Source organism: Rhinatrema bivittatum, chromosome 3, assembly GCF_901001135.1.
Source record: "Rhinatrema bivittatum chromosome 3, aRhiBiv1.1, whole genome shotgun sequence".
Classification (NCBI taxonomy): Eukaryota; Metazoa; Chordata; class Amphibia; order Gymnophiona; family Rhinatrematidae; genus Rhinatrema; species Rhinatrema bivittatum.
This window is the reverse complement of record NC_042617.1, coordinates 375,230,761-375,250,545: the sequence shown is the minus strand read 5'-3', so window position 1 is coordinate 375,250,545 and position 19,785 is coordinate 375,230,761. Positions and strand designations below refer to the sequence as shown.

Below are 19,785 nucleotides of genomic sequence, written 5' to 3'. Positions count from 1 at the left end.
TCTCAGCAATAGTAACTTATTTATTAGATAGAACTCACCCTAACTTCATGCTCGTTATCTGAGTAATCCACAGTCTGGCAAATGTAACTGTATCCTGCAGCTTTTGCACCTAAAAACAGCTGGAAAATGCAATCACAAATATTAAGTTAATATACTTAATGTAATGTAATGTAATAACTATAACATATTAAAGTCACAGTATTTAGCAGCACCATTTAACATCAACTGTCAAATCAAGATATACTTAAGCAGCATTACTTTGTACTACTTTTTGTCAATATTCAAAACAATTTTTTCAGCTTTGAAAACAGACAGTACAGAAGCACAGACTATTATAACCACAGTGCCAGCAGGAAAATTGTACTGAGCATGGGACTGCAAGCTGGCATGCACTCACAGTCCCTGTCATGGTCTCACTCCCTCCTTCCTTTTCAAACAGGAAAACAGCAGGAGGACGATGCTCAGTACACCTTCCTAACACTTCTGTTTGACAAGTAATGCACCACACACTTCACATTTCAAGAATATCACTCCCAACCTGCAAATGGGTTAATCTGAGAGTTAATTTTAAAATGTTACATTTTGGGGATTTTGAGAAGCTTAGCTTCTGTGGCCGTCAGTTGGCCACTAGGCTCCATGGCTCAAGTTCGCTATGGCGGGAAAGATTCAGTTTCACATCTCCTGGGCACAGCATGGAGGTGCTGTACCCGGGTCTAGGGAGGGAGGGAAGAACACCGACGCTAATGCGGTGACCCTTTTCAATTAACGAATAGTGCTAAGGGTGCGCCTCAGAGGAAGCACCCCACCAGCCCTTGGGGAGGTGAAGGTGCCAGGATAGCAGCACCATATCTATTTTTAAAAAAAGCAGCATTTTGTAATGCTTGAAAAAGTTATGACTATGGTTATCTCATTTCTGTGACCCAGTTCTGACACAAAGGACAATGTTGCTGCTGCTTTTGATTTCTGTACTGATGCCCCTTGTTCATCATAGCATCGGCCTACTGCCAGGGAAACAAACACGGGCAAGGCTCATTACAATGTCACTGTAGAATCACTGGTGCCCAGAGAGAAGAGGATCCCTAATTTAAAAATATCTATTTCAATTTAAAAAAAACAACATTATCAACGTAGATAAAGTTAAACTTCAAAGGCAAAGGACAAACAGCGACCTCTTTATCACCAGGGTGCAGAGTCTCACAGCAACCTACTAACCCAAAGGAAACCACCGTGCTCACCTGCTCTTGCTGCCCTGCCTAAACAACATGAAAAGGTAAGACAAGTTTGAGGTGTGGGGAGAGTAGATCCCGCACAAGGTATGGAGGGAAGGGGTGCTCTACTAAAGCTGCAAGAATATCCAGCTGTCCCTATTCAAGTACCATAGTATATTTTCCAAATATAAGGCATCAGCCAGAGGAAAGTACGAGTGACCTGAGAGCATGCTGCTGGCTTCTCTCTCCAACCACACTGCTGTTGAAAGGGGTTTTTTTATATGCTTTCACAGTGATTTATCCTTTATTTTGCTGTCCTGTTTATGAATGCCAACCACAGCAGTCTGCATAAGTTATCTCTGCAGCCAAAAACGTCAGATGATAGCCCACCCCTGAGAAAGGAAAGGCTGACTAGGCTTAACTGTGTGCTTAGGGACACTGATAGAAAGCTGAATCCTGGAGATAAAAGCAAAGAGGATAACTTCAAAACTGCTTGCATGTGCCCATATACGGATAAGTCTAAAAAACGCTACTTAGCTGACTAAATCAGATAGCCAGCTAAATATCACTTGTAGACTTATCCAGCTATCTGACTTAGCTGGATAAAGAGCGGCTTAAGACTTATCCATCTAAGTCAGGGGTCAGTAACCTATGGCATGTGTGGCACAGCTGCGGCGGCATTGCACGGCACAGCACTGAACAGCTGAGCAGATGCCGACCTCCGCTGCCGCTCTGATTCAGGAAGGTAGCTCTGAGCCTCACATGCTGACAGCAAGGGTCGCATTCAACCAAACGTCATCTCCTGCTGCTGTGGGGCCAGACTCGCAGCTCTTATCACGAGATCGGCCCCCTGGCAGCAGGAGATGATTTTTTTTATTAAACGCAACTCCTGCTGCCTTGCACCCCATGATCCGGCAGGCCACTATGGTGGAAGAGAAAGAGAGGACCCAGTGGCTACCTGCAGATCCAATTTCACTGGCAGCTGAAGAGGCCCGGCAGGCTGCCATTGAGCCCATCCCTCGGCTGCTGAAGAGAGAGAAAAAGGGAGGACCCCAGCAACCGCCAGTAGATTCCATCCCACTGGCAGCTGAAGAAGGGCCCATTCTCAGGCCCTGAGAGTGTATATGTGAGCCTGTGTGTGTGTTGTGAGCTGGTAGGGGTGGGTAGGGGTCTGCCTGGGAGTGTATGTGTGTGTGATTGCATGAGGGGGGAGACAGAGAGAGAGAGCACGTGTGTGTGTGTGTATATGTGAGATTGCATATGAGACAGAGAGAGAGCATGTGTATGTGAGATGGTATGTGAGAGAGCGTGTGTGTGTGATTGCATATAAGAGAGCATGTGAATGAGATTGCATGTAAGAGAGATAGTGCACATGTATGTGACTGCATATGGGAGAGAGATAGGGTGAATATGATTGCATGTAGGACAGAGAGAAAGTATGTGTATGACGGCGTGCAGGAGAGACAGATTTTGTGTGTGACTTCAATTGGGGGGGGGGACAGAGAGAGCATGTATGTGATTGCATATGAGAGAGAGACAGAGACTGTGTGTGTGACTGCATGTGGGAGAGAGAGAGAGAGAGCGTGAATGTGACAGCATGTGGGAGAGAGAAAGCATGTGTGTGATTGCATTCAGGAGAGAGAGTTTGTGTGTAGCTTTATGTGGGGGGAGAGAGAGTGTATGTGATTGCATATGAGGGAGAGAGGGAGAGAGAGCATTTGTATCATTGCATGTGGGAAAGAGAGAGTGTGCATGATTACATGTGGGAGAAAGAGAGCATATGTATATTGATTGAATGTGGAAGGGAGAGAGAGAGCATGTGTGATTGCATGTGGGGAAGCGAGCAAGCATGTGTGTGTGATTGCATTGGGGGAAGAGAAAGAGAAAGTGTGTGTGTTTGTGTGTGTGTGTGCATGAGAGAGAGAGAGAGGAGAAAGTTTGTGTGACCTCTCTCCCACCCAATTAATTTATGACCACCTCAAAGTGACTGGAAATCAAAAGTTCTCAGGTAAGGAGAGAAGAATTTTTTTTATCCTTAGAAGTTTGAATTATTGGGTGTCGTTTGAGGTATCTGCTATTTTGAAATATTTTATTGGTGTTTGGAAAATGATAAAACATTTGTGTATGAGTTTTTAATTATTGGATGTTATTGTGACGCTTCAGCTGGTTGTGGGAAGGCCCGCAACCAGTTACACCTACCCATTTCACCGCCAGACCCTGAAGACGCCGCCCGGACTCCCTCACAGCAGACGGAGGCCTTCACATTCGTGCAATTACATGCACACCTCCCCTCGCTATCATGGCCCCGTGGCGGGCAAGTCTCTAGAGGTGCCTTCCTGATGACATCAATGCGACTGGGTATTTAAACCCCAGCCATGCTCCCAGCCCTTGCCTCAGCAACAGATCCTCCTGCCTAGCCTGCAGTGCATGTTGCTATCCTGTTTCCATGCTCTTCTTGCCTTGCCTTTTGTCTTATTGCCTTGTCTGCCATTCCCTGTGTGTTCCTGCTGTGTCCTGGTTCCTTGGGCCTTCCTTCTGTCTGTCTGTCTCGGCCTGTCTTCTGATTCTGACCCTTGTTACGGACATCGACCACTCTCCTGCCTACTGCCTGCCATGATCCCTGATATGGACCTCGACCATTCTCCTGTTGCGCCTGCCTTGGCCTCTGCTATGGACCTCGACCATTCTTTTCCTGCTGCCTGACCCGATCCTGGTCTGTACCTGGACCTTGTCTCTTTGCTGTCAGCCCTGACCTCCGCCTGTGCCTGGATTCTCATCAACCGCCTGTTAGAAACCCTCATCTAAGTCCTGCTGGCCCCTGGAAACCAATGGCTCAACCGAAGGACAAAGGGGCTGGTAAATGTGACGCCCAGTTCCAGCTGGGCCAGCTGTTGGCATGGGCCTGGTAAGTTCACCTATCAGGATGTGTCAACCATACCACAGCCCAAGAGTTCACTACCCATGACAGTTGTTCTATTAAACAGCTGTTTAAAATATTATATTTATTGGTATGGTTTTACTATTATGATTGATGTTTTATATTTCTTAATTTTGTTGTTTGTTTTATGAGGAATGGTAATGTTTCTGTTTTTCCATTGTTGCACTGCATACAGAGTTTGGCTTGTTGTAATTTCCAGTTCAGTTTTTGTCTTCATGTTTCTATATATACTTTTTTATGGTCACTTTTTTCTGTATTTGGTGAGGTTTGTATGTGTGACTGAGGTGAGGCATTCTGGTAGCTAGTGTGCTATTTCTATGTGGGCATCTATAACAGCCTGACATGTTTTGTTTTCCTAATACAAGGTGTATTGGTGAGGAGGGGGGAGGGAGGGAGAGACATTTTTTTTCTTCTCCTTTTTTATAATTTTGTTTTTATGTGAGAAAATCATTGCAGTTTCAATCATAACTCTTGAATATTTTAACTGAAAATTAATGGCAAACTGAATATTCAAGAGTTATGTGAAGGGAATCTGGAGAATCAGGGTGACCGGTTTGTGGCACTCATGGACTAGAGTTACCTGACCCCAATTTAAATCTTGGCACACCACTTCAAAAATGTTGCCTACCTTTCTGGTGCTCACAACCCAGCAAACGACTAAGGAAGTGCCCCAGAGGTACAAAGGGGAGAGGAGAAAATCAAGCAATGGATCCCAGGTATTTGATGGGATGTACCTAAGGGATCCTTTTTTCCAGCTTACCCAGAAAGGCTACACATCCCATTCAAAGATAACAAAAGAACCCTGAGGGGCAGGATAAGGAACCACAGACTTGTAGATTTATAATTTTAAAATATTTTGTCAAAGAGAGAATTCTATCACGTGCAATACTTCCCATGTTAATTATCAACCTCAGTAAAGTTTATATTGGAACACCTCTGCCAATCTGAAGAACCCTTAACGCCCAGGGTCTTGGAGGTTGTACTCCTTCTTCCAGTTTTGGGAGAGACTTAGCCCTAGTATTGACCGTGAGCCCTCAAATTCACCTGTGTATGGGTTACACATACATTTCCAAAAGTATGCATGCAAATTTTCTTGAAAAAAATCTGCAAACAAATTAGCAGATGTAAATGTGTACAGATAGTTTTGGTGGGCTAATTTTCAAAGGAAAGTAGAGACTGTACAAATGGAGGGGACTTATGGGTGGGGGATAGTTAGGGGGGTAGTAAGATAGCTATTTATTGAAACAATTGTATCTAAAATTATATAGAGAATATTGTAAGAATTTTATATAGAGGATTATATATTGAGAATGGAAGGGTAGAGGGGGAAGGGGGGGGGAGTTAACTTATGTACAGGTTGAGATAGATAGTGAGACTGACTCCAGCTTAAAAGGTATGCTTAGAGGCGATGCCAGAATATATTAGTTAGAAGGTAGTGTAGGAGAGGGCTGTTTAGGAGTAGGCCTGTTGAAACAGCCACGTTTTTAGTTTTTTTTTTTAATTGGTGTGAAGGTTTCTATCTGGAGGTCATGTGGCATGGAGTTCCACAAGGATGGACCAGCTAATGAGAAAGCTGTTTTCATTGTGGAGGTAAGTTTTGTGAGCTTATGGGAAGGAAGGTGTAAGGTTCCTTGGTGAATTGTGCATGTAGGTCTGTTGGAGGTGTGGAGTAGGAGAGGCTGTTTAAGCCATTGAGTGTTTTCATTTATGATAGATTTGTGTATAAGGAATAAAGATTTGAACTGTATTCGAGAGTTGATGGGAAGCCAGTGTAGGTCTTTCAGTATGGGTGTGATATGATCTCTTTTGCGGGTATTGGTTAGGACTCGGGCAGTGGCGTTCTGAAGGAGTTGTAAGGGCTTGGTGGTGGCGAAGGGGAGGCCGAGGAGTAGTGAATTACAGTAATCGATTTTGGAGAATATTAGAGATGTGAATTGGAACCGGAATCTGATCGGTTCCGGTTCCGATCCAAATCTTAAAATTTTTATCGCTTGGCCCGATTTGAGTTCTGATTATCGGCTGCGCCCAATCCGATAATCAAAACACCCTCCCGAACCCCCAAAAAAGGTTTTAAAATTACCTGGTGGTCCCTGTGACATAGTGAGGGCAAAGGTAGCGCCGGTGCCATTTTGAATACTGTCAATACGGCCCGAGTGCAGGAGGTCGCTCCCGGACCCCCGCTGGACTTTTGGCAAGACTTGTGGGGGTCAGGAGGCCCCCCCAAGCTGGCCAAAAGTCCCTGGGGGTCCAGCGGGGGTCCGGGAGCGATCTCCTGCACTCAGGCCATATTGCCAATATTCAAAATGGCGCCGGCGCTACCTTTGCCCTTTCACAGGGTAAGGGCAAAGGGCCATCGGCGCCATTTTTATTAATGCAGCCGATGGCCCGAGAGCAGGAGATCGTGCCCCCGCTGGACCACCAGGTAATTTTAAAAGGTTCTGGGGGGGGGGTCAAGGGGGTCATTTTAAAGGGGCGGGTGGGTTTTTTTTTTTATCGGGTCATCGGCGCCATTTATATTAGTGGCAGCCAAAATGGCGCCGATGGCCCGAGAGCGGGAGATCGCGCCGGGACCCCCCCACTGGACCACCAGGTAATTTAAAACATTTTGGGGGGGTTCGGGAGGGTGGGGGATTTGTTTTAAAGGGTCGGGGTGGGTTTAGGGGTTGTTTTGGTGTGCCGGCTTTCCCGCCCTCCCCCCTCCCCCGATTTACGATTTTTCACGATAAATCGGGGGAATTTCTATTGTATCGCGACTCTAACGATTTTTGACAATTTAAAAAATATCTGACGATTTTTTTAAATCGTCAAAAAACGATTCACATCCCTAGAGAATATAATAGATTGGAGCTCTGTGCGAAAGTCAAAGAAGTGTAGTAGTGGTCTTAGTTTCTTCAGAGTGTGTAGTTTGAAATAGCATTCTTTTAGGGTGGCTTTGATGAATGGTTTTAAAGAGATTTGGTTGTCTATGGTGATTCTGAGGTCCCCTCCATTTGTACAGTCTCTACTTTCCTATATTTGTAAAACTGTAAATACTTTTCTGCTCTATATGACTAAGATAATCGTTTTTCATATTTAATCAAATGTTTTACTTTGTTCTTTAAATGCGTTCAAATGTTCTCTCATGCGTTTCATGTAACGGTTGTGCCGTTTCCCCTGGCCTTCCGCCTGTTCCTTGTAAACCGGTACGATGTGCAAACGGCTATCGGTATATAAAAAAATGTTAAATAAATAAATAAATAAATAAATAAATAAATAAAGGGAAAGTTACACGTATACTTTCTTTTTCAAAATTAGTGTCACTTATGCATGTGTTTCATTTTACATTTATGCTCCCCAAAATGGGTGAAAACATTTAGTAAACAGGCCTCAGACTAAGGCTACACGGCTTATGTTCAATGAACCTATGTAGAGCCTTGAGAGGACTGACCCCTGCACCTAAGCATAAAGAACAGTCCCAAAGTAAGGGCCGAACATGATGAGTTGACCATAGTTAGCAGCCTTTATATCATGACTGGAGGACTCCTTTATCTGAGATTCTGTTTGTTTCCAACACATCCTGAATAAAAAGTGTACCTCTCAGCTTGTCTACTTTTATCTACAGTGTGCTAATTTCTTTGTACAGTCACATGTACCCTGATCACATGAGCACGGTGAGGGCTGGTATTCAAATGCGAGCTAACACCTTGGTTAGCAAGGTAAAACAGGCTTGATAAAATGTAGAATACAATTTTAAAAGGTCTTAAATTAGTACACAAAATCTCTAGTAAGCTTTTGTGAAATCCCAAAAGCAAAATGTACAAAAACACTGAAGTATATATATATATATTTTTTTTTGGTTTGTCCACTAAAGGAACATGATAAAGTATTTATTTTCAAGTGCATAATAAGCATTAGTAATGACATTGAATGATTCCTGTATGGTTTAGCTCATAGAATACTTGCCTTGACTAGACAATATGAGAACTTGATAGTCTGTATGTCTCAGGACTATATTTCATTCCAAAAGTTAGTTCCCCAATGACAAGGTACAATGAACTTAAGACTAACCTCTTTGAAGATAAAGAAGTTCAGTATAACCATTCCAAAATTGTAGACAATCAGTAAAAAGCGCAGCTGGATAGGTTCTCTATTCTTCATCCATTTAGGACCCAGCCACACAATGAGGAGATAAAGCGTGCTTATAGCCAGGGTAGGCAATGGAGACTGCATCAAAGGCCAAACCTCAACACGTTTGTCTGGGGAAATTAAAACACGCTAGTTAATAGTGCTAACACTGCTACAGGCATTAAAATGTAACAATAAACATTATATCTGTTGCTTGCAAGTTTATACTGTCTCCAGCTCCATCATTAACACAGTAAAATTATCAGCATCTAAAGGGCCAACATTTGTTAGTATTGCCAAGGCCCTTATATGGGAGAGATAAGGCTCCAGGACCCAGTACCTCTAGCCTTGCTGAGAGAGAGAGAGAGAGCCTAGCCCTAATGCCCCAACACTAGATAGGTATTTATATCTCTATGGGAGGCCCATTTAGTAACTTGAGATAAGGTTTAGGTATTAGTGTATGGGTTAGGGGCCACTTTGACATTCAAAGTGAGACGAACGAACAGAACAGTGCTCTCTTATGAAGATTTGATGACCCTCACCATGAGGAAACTCACTCAAAGATGATATTTGTGCAATGTTCTCTACACCTAGCTTGATGTTACCCAGGTAGAGAGTCCATCAAGCTAAGTTGAGAGAACATTGCACAAATATCATCTTTGAGTGAGTTTCCTTATTCCAAGGGTCATCAAATCTTCACAAGAGAGCACTGTTCTGTTTGTAAGAACATAAGAACATGCCATACTGGGTCAGACCAAGGGTCCATCAAGCCCAGCATCCTGTTTCCAACAGTGGCCAATCCAGGCCATAAGAACCTGGCAAGTACCCAAAAACTAAGTCTATTCCATGTCACCGTTGCTAATAATAGCGGTGGTTATTATCTAAGTCAACTTAATTAATAGCAGGTAATGGACTTCTCGTCCAAGAACTTATCCAATCCTTTTTTAAACACAGCTATACTAACTGCACTAACCACATCCTCTGGCAACAAATTCCAGAGTTTAATTGTTCATTGAGTGAAAAAGAACTTTCTCCAATTAGTTTTAAATGTGCCCCATGCTAACTTCATGGAGTGCCCCCTAGTCTTTCTATTATCTGAAAGAGTAAAAAAACGATTCATATCTACCCTTTCTAGACCTCTCATGATTTTAAACACCTCTATCATATCCCCCCTCAGCCGTCTCTTCTCCAAGCTGAAAAGTCCTAACCTCTTTAGTCTTTTCTCATAGGGAAGTTGTTCCATTCCCTTTATCATTTTGGTAGCCCTTCTCTGTACCTTCTCCATCGCAATTATATCTTTTTTGAGATGCGGCGACCAGAATTGTACACAATATTCAAGGTGCGGTCTCACCATGGAGCGATACAGAGGCATTATGACATTTTCCGTTTTATTCACCATTCCCTTTCTAATAATTCCCAACATTCTATTTGCTTTTTTGACTGCCTCAGCACACTGAACTGATGATTTCAATGTGTTATCCACTATGACACCTAGATCTCTTTCTTGGGTAGTAGCACCTAATATGGAACCTAACATTGTGTAACTATAGCATGGGTTATTTTTGTCCACATTAAATTACTTGTCCACATTAAATTTCATCTGCCATTTAGATGCCCAATTTTCCAGCCTCACAAGGTCTTCCTGCAATTTATCACAATCTGCTTGTGATTTAACTACTCTGAACAATTTTGTATAATCTGCAAATCTGATTACCTCACTCGTCGTATTTCTTTCCAGATCATTTATAAATATATTGAAAAGTAAGGGTCCCAGTACAGATCCCTGAGGCACTCCACTGAGAAAATTGTCCATTTAATCCTACTCTGTTTCCTGTCTTTTAGCCAGTTTGCAATCCACGAAAGGACATCGCCACCTATCCCATGACTTTTTACTTTTCCTAGAAGCCTCTCATGAGGAACTTTGTCAAATGCCTTCTGAAAATCCAAGTACACTACATTTACCAGTTCACCTTTATCCACATGTTTATTAACACCTTCAAAAAAGTGAAGCAGATTTATGAGGCAAGACTTGCCTTGGGTAAAGCCATGCTGACTTTGTTCCATTAAACCATGTCTTTCTATATGTTCTGTGATTTTGATGTTTAGAACACTTTCCACTATTTTTCCTGGCACTGAAGTCAGGCTAACCGGTCTGTAATTTCCCGGATCTCCCCTGGAGCCCTTTTTAAATATGGGGGTTACATTACCTATTCTCCAGTCTTCAGGTACAATTGATGATTTTAATGATAGGTTACAAATTTTTACTAATAGGTCTGAAATTTCATTTTTTAGTTCCTTCAGAACTCTGGGGTGTATACCATCCGGTCCAGGTGATTTACTACTCTTCAGTTTATCAATCAGGTCTACCACATCTTCTAGGTTCACCGTGATTTGGTTCAGTCCATCTGAATCATTACCCATGAAAACCTTCTCCAGTACGGGTACCTCCTCAACATCCTCTTCAGTAAACAAATGTCAAAGTGGCCCCTAACCCCTACACTAATACCTAAATGTCACTTCGAGTTACTAGGTGGGCCTCCCATAGAGATATAAATACCTATCTATTGTTAGGGTATTAGGGCTAGGCTCTCTCTCTCTCGCTCCCTCTCTCCTTCCTCTGACAACAGGCATTGGAAAAACCTATCACACAGCTTAACTCTACTGAAAAAGGTGTAGCTAAAATTGGTTTTAAAGCTGTGCCCGCCCCTAACTCCTCCTCTTTTTCGGATTTGCATCACACTATACGTTATGGTGCTATTGCATGTGTTAAAGGCGTTTTCGCATGTGTCAAAGGTGCTTAATGCATGCAAAAACGCCTTATAGCATTTTGATAAATTACCCTATTAGCCAGTTAGAACTTATCCGGCTGAGTTACTATGTATATTGAGCAGCACGGCTATGCTGCTGAATATATGTGTATAACTGAGCTCTTAGCTGTATAAGTCTAGCTGGCTAAGTTTAGATTTGCTCTTTGGCACATCTGGCTTAGCCGTGCAACTTATGCGGCTAAGTCCATATATCAGCAATTAGCCACATAAGTTGTATGGCTAACTCACTCCACCCGATCTGCCCACTTTATGCCCACTTCTTAAACAGCTAACCTTTTAGCCATATAAGGGACTTATAATGCTAAGCAGCGGCGCTGAATGTGGGCACATATTCAGCCACTACTTAGCCACATAACTGGCTAAATAGTGCTGAACAAGCTTTGAAAATCGGGCCCCCTTTGTTTTGATTACAACACTTTTTAGAAGCTTTAGAAGCTGTATGCTTGTTGAATGAATATTGTTCTGAACTGTGTGCCATGGCACTCTCGTGTGCCTCCAGACCTGATCAGGCGTGCCGTGGAAAAGTCACCACTGGCTCAGATCTAGACCAGAATATGGGCTCTGTTCTCAGCACCTCACAACAAAAGGCACCAGCAGTGGCTCTTTAACATGTAGGAGCTCCTTTCTGAGAACATGTGTAATCATACATGCCTCTTCCCAGCCACAGTATGAGGCCTGGAGCGTGGTAACTAATGGGCAATCTGCAGGCCACGCATATCTGGATCCCAATTTGGACAGCATACACATTGCACATAACATCTCATTCTCTTCCTCCTCATTTGAGGCCTTCCAGCCTTTGTCTTATTCCCAGGCTGAATGAGACAGTGTGAACATGCATGTGTCTCATGCACTAAGCATGTTCACACTAAGCAAGTGTTGGGAGCAACAGTAACAGTAACATGCAGCAGCCAAGGTAACTAACTGAGCTGGTTGCCTGTACCACACTGACTCCTCTTTTTTCCTGCCCTTGAATGCAGAGGGAGCAGGTTCATTCTGACAGGTTACTGTGTATCTCTGACTCCCTCTTTCCCTTTATTTTTGTTTTTTTGTGAAATATGTTTATTAAGTTTCATAAGTTTCATAAATGGCATATAGCAAATTACAAGCCTCGACAATGTGTAGTCCCTTGAACAGTAAGGGCATATAGTACAATGGCAACACGATGAAAATGTCTTTCAGAACATAACAGAGCATACATACAACAACAGATAGCTGTTTCATTCCTCAGAGCTTTGTAGCCAACCCTCTGTTCCAGTTCTTTAGAGATGTGAATCGGAACTGAAATCGGATCCGATTCTGGTTCCGATTCACATCTATAGAGATGTGAATCGGAACTGAAATCGGATCCGATTCTGGTTCCGATTCACATACTACAAATAAACATAGTGCCAATCCCTCCCCCTATCCGCCCCCCTCTCCCCCCTTTCCCCATGTGTATGTGCTTGCTATTACCTGCTAAATTCCTTGCAGAGTCCTTTAACCTGTGGACGGGGGCAAATATGCATTCAGGGGCTGCCAAATTTTTTCTACTTCTAACCAGCGCTTAGCCGAGGTATGTCTGGCACTACAGAATTCCAGAGTGTATAACTTAATAAACAAGGTGAACCAGTGTTCGTGCTTCAGGGCTTCTACATTCACCCAACCTGAAAGGATTACTTTCTTTCCTATTAATCCTGCTTTACGGATAAATGTGTCCATCAACCGATATCCCTGATAAGGACGTCTGCGCCACCCCAAAGAGCCACCACATGGGATCCAAAGGGAGGACCGTCTGTAGCAACTGGCTACACGTTTGGGTCACTTGCGACCAAAATGCTTTGATCAAAGGGCAGGACCAGAAACAATGATAATGGAGCCCTCCTCCAGTTCGCACTTCATGCAAGAGGGTGAAGCGATAACTTTAGCCTTAAAGGCCCAGATTGGGGTCATGTAATAATATCGCAGGAACTTATATTGCAGCTCTCTATATAATACGCTTTCTGACCATTTGGTTAGATCTCGAAAGCAAAGCGAAAATGCTTGCTTGGATAACGTGAATTCCGACCAGGTTTGCCATCGACTATAAATAAGAGCTAGACAATCTATATCTGGTACTAGCTGTAATGCCTGTTGGTAGGCCGCTATGGTCGGTTTTCTTAGCTGTTGGGCTAACACCAGCTTATGAAAGGTCCAAAAGTGAGGCATCGGCTCAAAAAGGCTCCTCTTAGTACATAAGAAATGCCGTAATTGTGAGTATGCAAATTGGTCAGAGCTGGGGAGATGGTACGCTTCCTGCAGCTCTAAAAAAGTGAGCAATTGTCCTGTAGTTTTAGAAAAACATTGATACACCCATTTCAGGCCCTTACTTTTCCATTTATGGAATGGGGAAGCTGAATGGGCCGGGGGAAATAGTGGATGATCACAAATATCTAAAAAAGCGGTCACCTTGAAGAGTAAATGCATCTGCTTACATAAGAAGGCCCAAGCAAGACGACATGCCCGTATCCAGGGTTGGGCAGCAACTATGGGTGACAAGTGTTCTTTGGGCAGTTGGACTATCACATTGAAAGATCGAACCTCCAGCCAGTCTTGTAGGGCTGTCAGAGGCGTATAATGGGTAGCACCCCCCAGCATATCCCGCAGATGTCGCATAAGTGCCGCTAAATTATAGGTTCGAACATTGGGACAATTCAAACCTCCTTTATAGATTGGATTCATTAAGGTTTGCAGGGCTAAGCGCGCCTTCTTCCCATTCCAAATGAACCGGCGCAATACTGCGTTAAGTTCCTTGCAGTGACCCTGAGTGAGCCATACCGGCAGCATTTGTAAGACATATATCCACTTTGGCAAGATCATCATTTTAAATAATTGAATTCTGCCTGAAATCGAAAGGGGCAAATTCTGCCATCGCTCAAGGGCCCGCCTCGTAGTGCTGAGTAGGGGTTTGACATTCACTTTATACAAGTCTGACAGGACCTCTGGGATTTTAATGCCAAGATATTTCATCGTGCCTTTGACCCACTTTAGCGGGAAGCTCCCTGTCCAGATGTCTCACACCTTACCCCCCACATCCAACGTCTTGGACTTGTCGTGATTCACACGTAATCCCGCAAATTTGCCATAATCGGATTGAATAGATAAAAGGAGGTGCAGGGAGTTGTGAGGATTGGAGAGGTATATCAAAATATCATCCGCAAAGGCGGCTACCTTGAATTCATGCCCATCGCCGCCAATCCCTTTGATGACCGGATTTTGGGCGATTTTCCTGAGCAGCAGATCTATCGCCAGAATATACAATAGAGGTGATAGGGGACACCCTTGCCGGACACCCCTCCCAATGTGTACTGCTTCTGATTTGTATCCATTTGCTACAATGTGGGATTTGGGATTTCTGTATAGTAATGAGAGAAAAGTAAAAAAATTACCCTTAAATCCATACCTCTGGAGACTGGAAAACATATATGGCCATGAGACCCTATCAAAGGCCTTTTTAGAAACGAACCCTATGGCCAACGCAGGGATCTTATGGTGGAGAGTAGTCGCCATGGCCGATATGAGATGAATAATGTGAGTACAGGCTGGTCTATTCTTAACAAAGCCGACCTGATATTCAGAAATGAGATTGGGTAGCAGGTGCCCCAGCCTGTCTGCTAATATTTTTGCTATAAGTTTGAGATCACAATTGAGTAATGAAATTGGATGGTATGAGGCTGGTTGTTGGAGGTCTTTTCCAGGCTTGTGGAGGACTGTGTTGTATGCCGTATTAAAATGTTCTGGGAGGGATTCCGTCTGGGTTGCTTCATTAAAAAAGGATGTGAGTAGGGAAACTACCTGGGACTGTAAAAGTTTATAAAAATCAAAAGAAAAACCGTCTGGGCCCGGAGCTTTTCCCCTTTTACTCGTGGAAATGGCATTGGAGACCTCTAATGGGATAATTGGTCTATTCAAGAATGCCAATTGAGAGGCTGAGAGAGTAGGTATAGGGAGCCCATGGAAAAATTCTGCTTTCTCTTGTGCCCCTCCAACCACATCATCAGTGTATAGAGATTCGTAAAAAAAAAACACGGAAGGCTTCGCAGATATCTTTACGGGATGAAACTACCTGCCCTGTGCTAGTTTTCATGGTTGGAATAAATGTTTTCCCTCTGTGCGCTCGGACTAAATTGGCCAAGTGTTTGTCAGCCTTATTGCCATATTTGAAGAAGTTCCTCTCTGCTGTTTGGAATGCCTGTTAGGCCCTTTGGTGTAGTAAGCAGTTGATATCTCGCAGTACGCTAAAGTAAGCCTGTTGCTAGACTTGAGTGGGGTTAGTGGACATTTGTTGCTTGTGTGTTTGCAGTTGGGATTCTAACCTTAATATTTTTTGGTTCAGTCGTTTTGTCCTGGAGGCCATATATGAAATGATCTCTCCCCTTAAAATGGCCTTAGCCGTTGCCTAATACAGTTGAGGATTTGTCTTGTGGGAGTGGTTGTGGAAATCAAAGTCTTTCCAACGGGATTGGAGAAAATCCTTAAAATCCGGATTTCCCCAAGAAAACTGGGAAATCTCCAAAACCGTTCATTGGGTTCTTTATCTTGAAATTTCAACTCAATCCATATCAGAGCATGGTCTGATACCGCAGAGGAGCCAATGGCTGCCTTAGTGAGAGCCTGAAACCCATCCTGAAGGGTTAATATATAGTCAATTCTAGATAATGTAATATGTGCATGTGATACATGGGTGTAATCCCTCTCAGTGGGGTGTAGCGTACGCCAGGAGTCAATTCGTGAGAGTTCCTGACAAAGAAATGCAGCTCCCTTCCCTGCACTACTCGGAGAAGCTGGACCTGAGGGCGACCTATCCAATTGAGGATCGTGTGTAAAATTAAAATCTCCCACAACCACTACATAGCCCTGAGCATGGGCCACGAGCTGCGTTAATACATATGTGTAAAAAGCGTGGGAGTAGGTGTTTGGTGCATATATACAGCAGATCATAACCTTCTTTCCTTTAAGTGTGCCAATGATCATCATCAACCGCTCCTCCGGGTCCTGAATAGTTTGGGAAACTGTGAAAGAAGCGGATTTATGTACCAGAATTTCCACGCCCCCTTTTTTCCCTTTAGCAGTGGAGAAGTAATAGGCTCCCACCCAATTTTTCTGTAGTTTTTGGCTCTCGTTTGCAGAGAGATGAGTTTCTTGAATGCAGGCAACTGTGGGGTTACTTTTTTTCAGCCGCTGGAGGATTTTGTACCTCTTAATCGGTGACCCCAACCCATTCACATTCCATGATATAATTTTTGTAATATCACCCATAGCAAGAAATTATTGGACTTTGTGCAATGGCAGAATCCGACCCAAGGCAGACATACCCCTGTTCGACCATCCACTCTCCAGCATTATTACTCTCAACAGCAACCAAAAGAGAGAAAAACAATATTGGTACCAGTAGGATTGACATCTCCCCCTGAAATCGATAAGCCCACCTCTCCCACGTAAGGACCATAGCTTTGCAGAAAGACACAGGACACATGACCACCCCCCCTCCCAGCCCCCCCTCCCGGACCCCCCCATCCCTCCCACGCCCCCCACCCCCTGCCCCATGACCCCCCCAAAAAAACTTTGCCCTTCCTAGTCCCCTTTAAATGGGGAGAGAGTCATGGTTGGATGCAGGCGGGTGCCATGCTCCCCTCACATCAGATGCCGAAGGTTTATCTGTGTGATACCAGGCCGCTTGCATCCATGGCAGAGGTTTTGATGGTGCCTTTAAATCTGATCCCTCTCGAGCCTTAAAAATCATATCGCCCGAGGTAATCACCGCAACATGCTGCTCAGTGGTCCATGCCTATCTGAGCAGATAAGGTCTTGAAGCTGAAAAAGCGAAGTGAATAACATGCAACAGATAGGGGCTGGCAGTAACTTGTTAAACTAGGAAGGACTTCTACGCCCGCCATGGGAACATTCAACCTCCGGGGCATCTCCAAGCTAAAGCCTTCAGTCCAAACAGCAACAGAATCCTCCAAAACCTCTAGACGCCGATGAGGAATAGTGTCAGCCTTATTTTCTGACATAGTCCCCCCATCGTGCAGGGGCCCCTGCGCTTCGGATGGTAGCTGCTTGCCCTTTAAATGGCTGACCAGGCCTCCATGTTTTAGCGCATCGATTGAGCCATGAACTGCTGAGCCGCCTCTGGAGTCTCAAAGAGGTGGGTTTGGTTACCGTGCCACACTTTAAGGCGGGCTGGGTACTGCAGTGTGAAACGCACTTGCTTAGCAAACAGAGTGGAACATATTTGAGAATAGCCCCTCCGTTGACCCGAAACCTTGGCAGAGTAATCCTGGAACATTCTAACTTGGTGGGACTCATAAGCCAAGTCTGGTACACTCCGGTAAGCTTGTAGTACTGCTTGCTTTTGTGCATAATTGAGGACCTTTGCTATGACTATTCTGGGTCTGTTCTCACCTTCTCTGCGCTGCCAGAGGCGGTGGGCCCTCTCGATCCAGAAGACAGGGAGCAGCTCCGGAAGGTGGAGAGCATCCGAAAGCCAACTCTCCAGCAAGGTCCCCAAGTTTTTTTTTCTGACAGGGATTCCGGGAGCCCTAGAAGCCGAATATTGGACCTTCTGCTTCTGTTTTCAAGGTCCTCTATTTTTGTGGCTTGTGCCACTATTTGTTGCTCCAGTCCCAGTACGTTTGTGTTGAGGGTCTGTGCGTCGTCTTCCAGCTTTCCCACCCGCGCCTCGATTTGCTCGAAATGGGGATTCAGATCTGAGAGAACAGAGTGCATTTCTGTTATTTGGGAGGAAATCATCGCTAGTTTTACATTCAAAGCCTCCATCAGAATCGATTTAATTTGTTCCGAGATGGCTGAGGAAAGTTCAGTTGCGGTGCTGGTTGTTGGTGCCTCCGTCGCCGCCGCCGCCATCTTGGCCTTGCCTGCTTTCGATTTTTCTTTATCCTTTTTCCCAGCTCTAATGGGCATTCCTGCAGGTGAGCGCTGCATATAATTAGTGATGGACATGAACCCGGTCGGTACCTCCCGTTTCAAAGTGCTGAGTCAGCAAATTGCAGGCTTAAAAAAAAGGCTAGAACGGAGCGTGGCACCCGGAGCCCTCCTGAGCATGTCTTGCCTCGCTCACCACATCACGTGACCTCCTTTCCCTTTATTTTAAAATTTAGAGGAGAGACTAGTGCAGTGGTGTCCAACTCCGGTCCTGGAGAGCCACAAACAGGCCAGGTTTTCAGGATATCCACAATATGCAAAAGATACAGCAGATTTGCATGCACTGCCACCATTGTATCCAAATCAATCTCATGCACATTTATTGTAGATATCCTATAAGCCTGGCCTGTTTGTGGCTCTCCAGGACCCAAGTTAGTCACCTCTGGACTAGTGGTTATTCAGTGTTTCCTTAGCTTTTCTTTTCACCATATAAGTCCTCCATGTCTGCACTGCCTACTCTGCAGAGGCTGATGTGCCACACAAAATATATTTTTTAATGTAGGTGTACCTTGGGCTTCTAAAGGTTGGGAAACGCCAGTCTAGAACATAAAAATGTAGTTTTATAATCCTTTCTAAAATTATTTTTGCCTGATCAACAATATCAGAACTACACTTATAAAGCCTACAATATCTATGTTAACAACCACAGGAACCCTTGGAAACTCTGTTAAACATCGAAACTTTGTAAACCATTGTGATGGCGAAACCGAACGACGGTATATAAAACTCGATAAATAAATAAATAAATAAGGATTGCATAACCAATTTTTTGAAATTTATAATAAAGCTACTGTTTAGTAATCGACTCTAATTGGAGTGAGACATTGAGTTATACCAATACAGATCTGCAGAAGAGCACAGAAAGACCATCTGTTTTTGAAGATAGTGTCACAAATTTGAAAGGGACAATTACATCTTTAATAGCAGTTGCTGCACAGACTTATTTGGACAGAATTACGTTGAGATTTTAGTATTGTCGGGTACAAAGAATTCCGCAAGGTTTAAAAATGTTTAAAGAACCTAAATTATACAACAAAAATACAGGTTTTGTGGCTAAATGGAACTCAATTCTTAATAAATGCAGTTTAGACTTGATGATATTACATTATATACAAAGCTGAGATAACAACACATGAGTGATACTGAGGAGGTTGTAGTTCATCTGCCTTAGTAGTTGACTCCAGAAGACATCACAATCTACCTTGGGTCAGAGCTGCTCCAACCATGTGCTCCTTGAGAAGCTGGCTAAATACTAAGGAGCATGCAGCCCATCTGCATACATCTTCCAGCTGCCTATCAGGATACTCTAAGTTCTTGGGCATCCACCAGCTGCCCAGGAGGTGCATGCCATAGCATTAGGTCAGTAGATTTTTTTCCCCTATTTCATATGGCTCCACTACATCTACTCTTCCTAATAATAACTCTCGTCAATCTTTTTCCCTGATGCAAACCACTCCTAATATCATCTACTGTCTTCATTCTCTATATTCTTTACTTCACCTACAATTCTCTCTTCTGTTCACAGTTCTTGAGTTCAAAGTTTTCTTCCTCTCATCCAGCCATCTCCACGCTCCCTGACAACATCTCATCCTCATCACTGTTGTCACACCTCCACCTCTCTTCTTATTATCCTGCAATTTCTCCTACTCTCAGATGAGAATAACAATCAGAATCCTGGACCTCCAAGGCAACTTTCACCCTATCAGTATATATCAAACCATTACTCCTCCAATCTTATACCTATTCC

The 19,785-nt window shown here is 43.8% G+C and overlaps 1 protein-coding gene across 1 annotated transcript in view; it reads right to left on the bottom strand.

Moving 5' to 3' along the window:
- Nucleotides 1–19,785, bottom strand: part of ELOVL4 (ELOVL fatty acid elongase 4) — a 94,995-nt gene that overhangs the window by 38,620 nt on the left and 36,590 nt on the right. The window contains exons 2-3 of the mRNA XM_029595557.1: nucleotides 8,194–8,381; nucleotides 39–119 (exon numbers count right to left, since the gene is read on the bottom strand). Coding sequence (XP_029451417.1) covers nucleotides 39–119; nucleotides 8,194–8,381 — 269 coding nt within the window. The remainder of the gene's footprint in view (nucleotides 1–38; nucleotides 120–8,193; nucleotides 8,382–19,785) is intronic.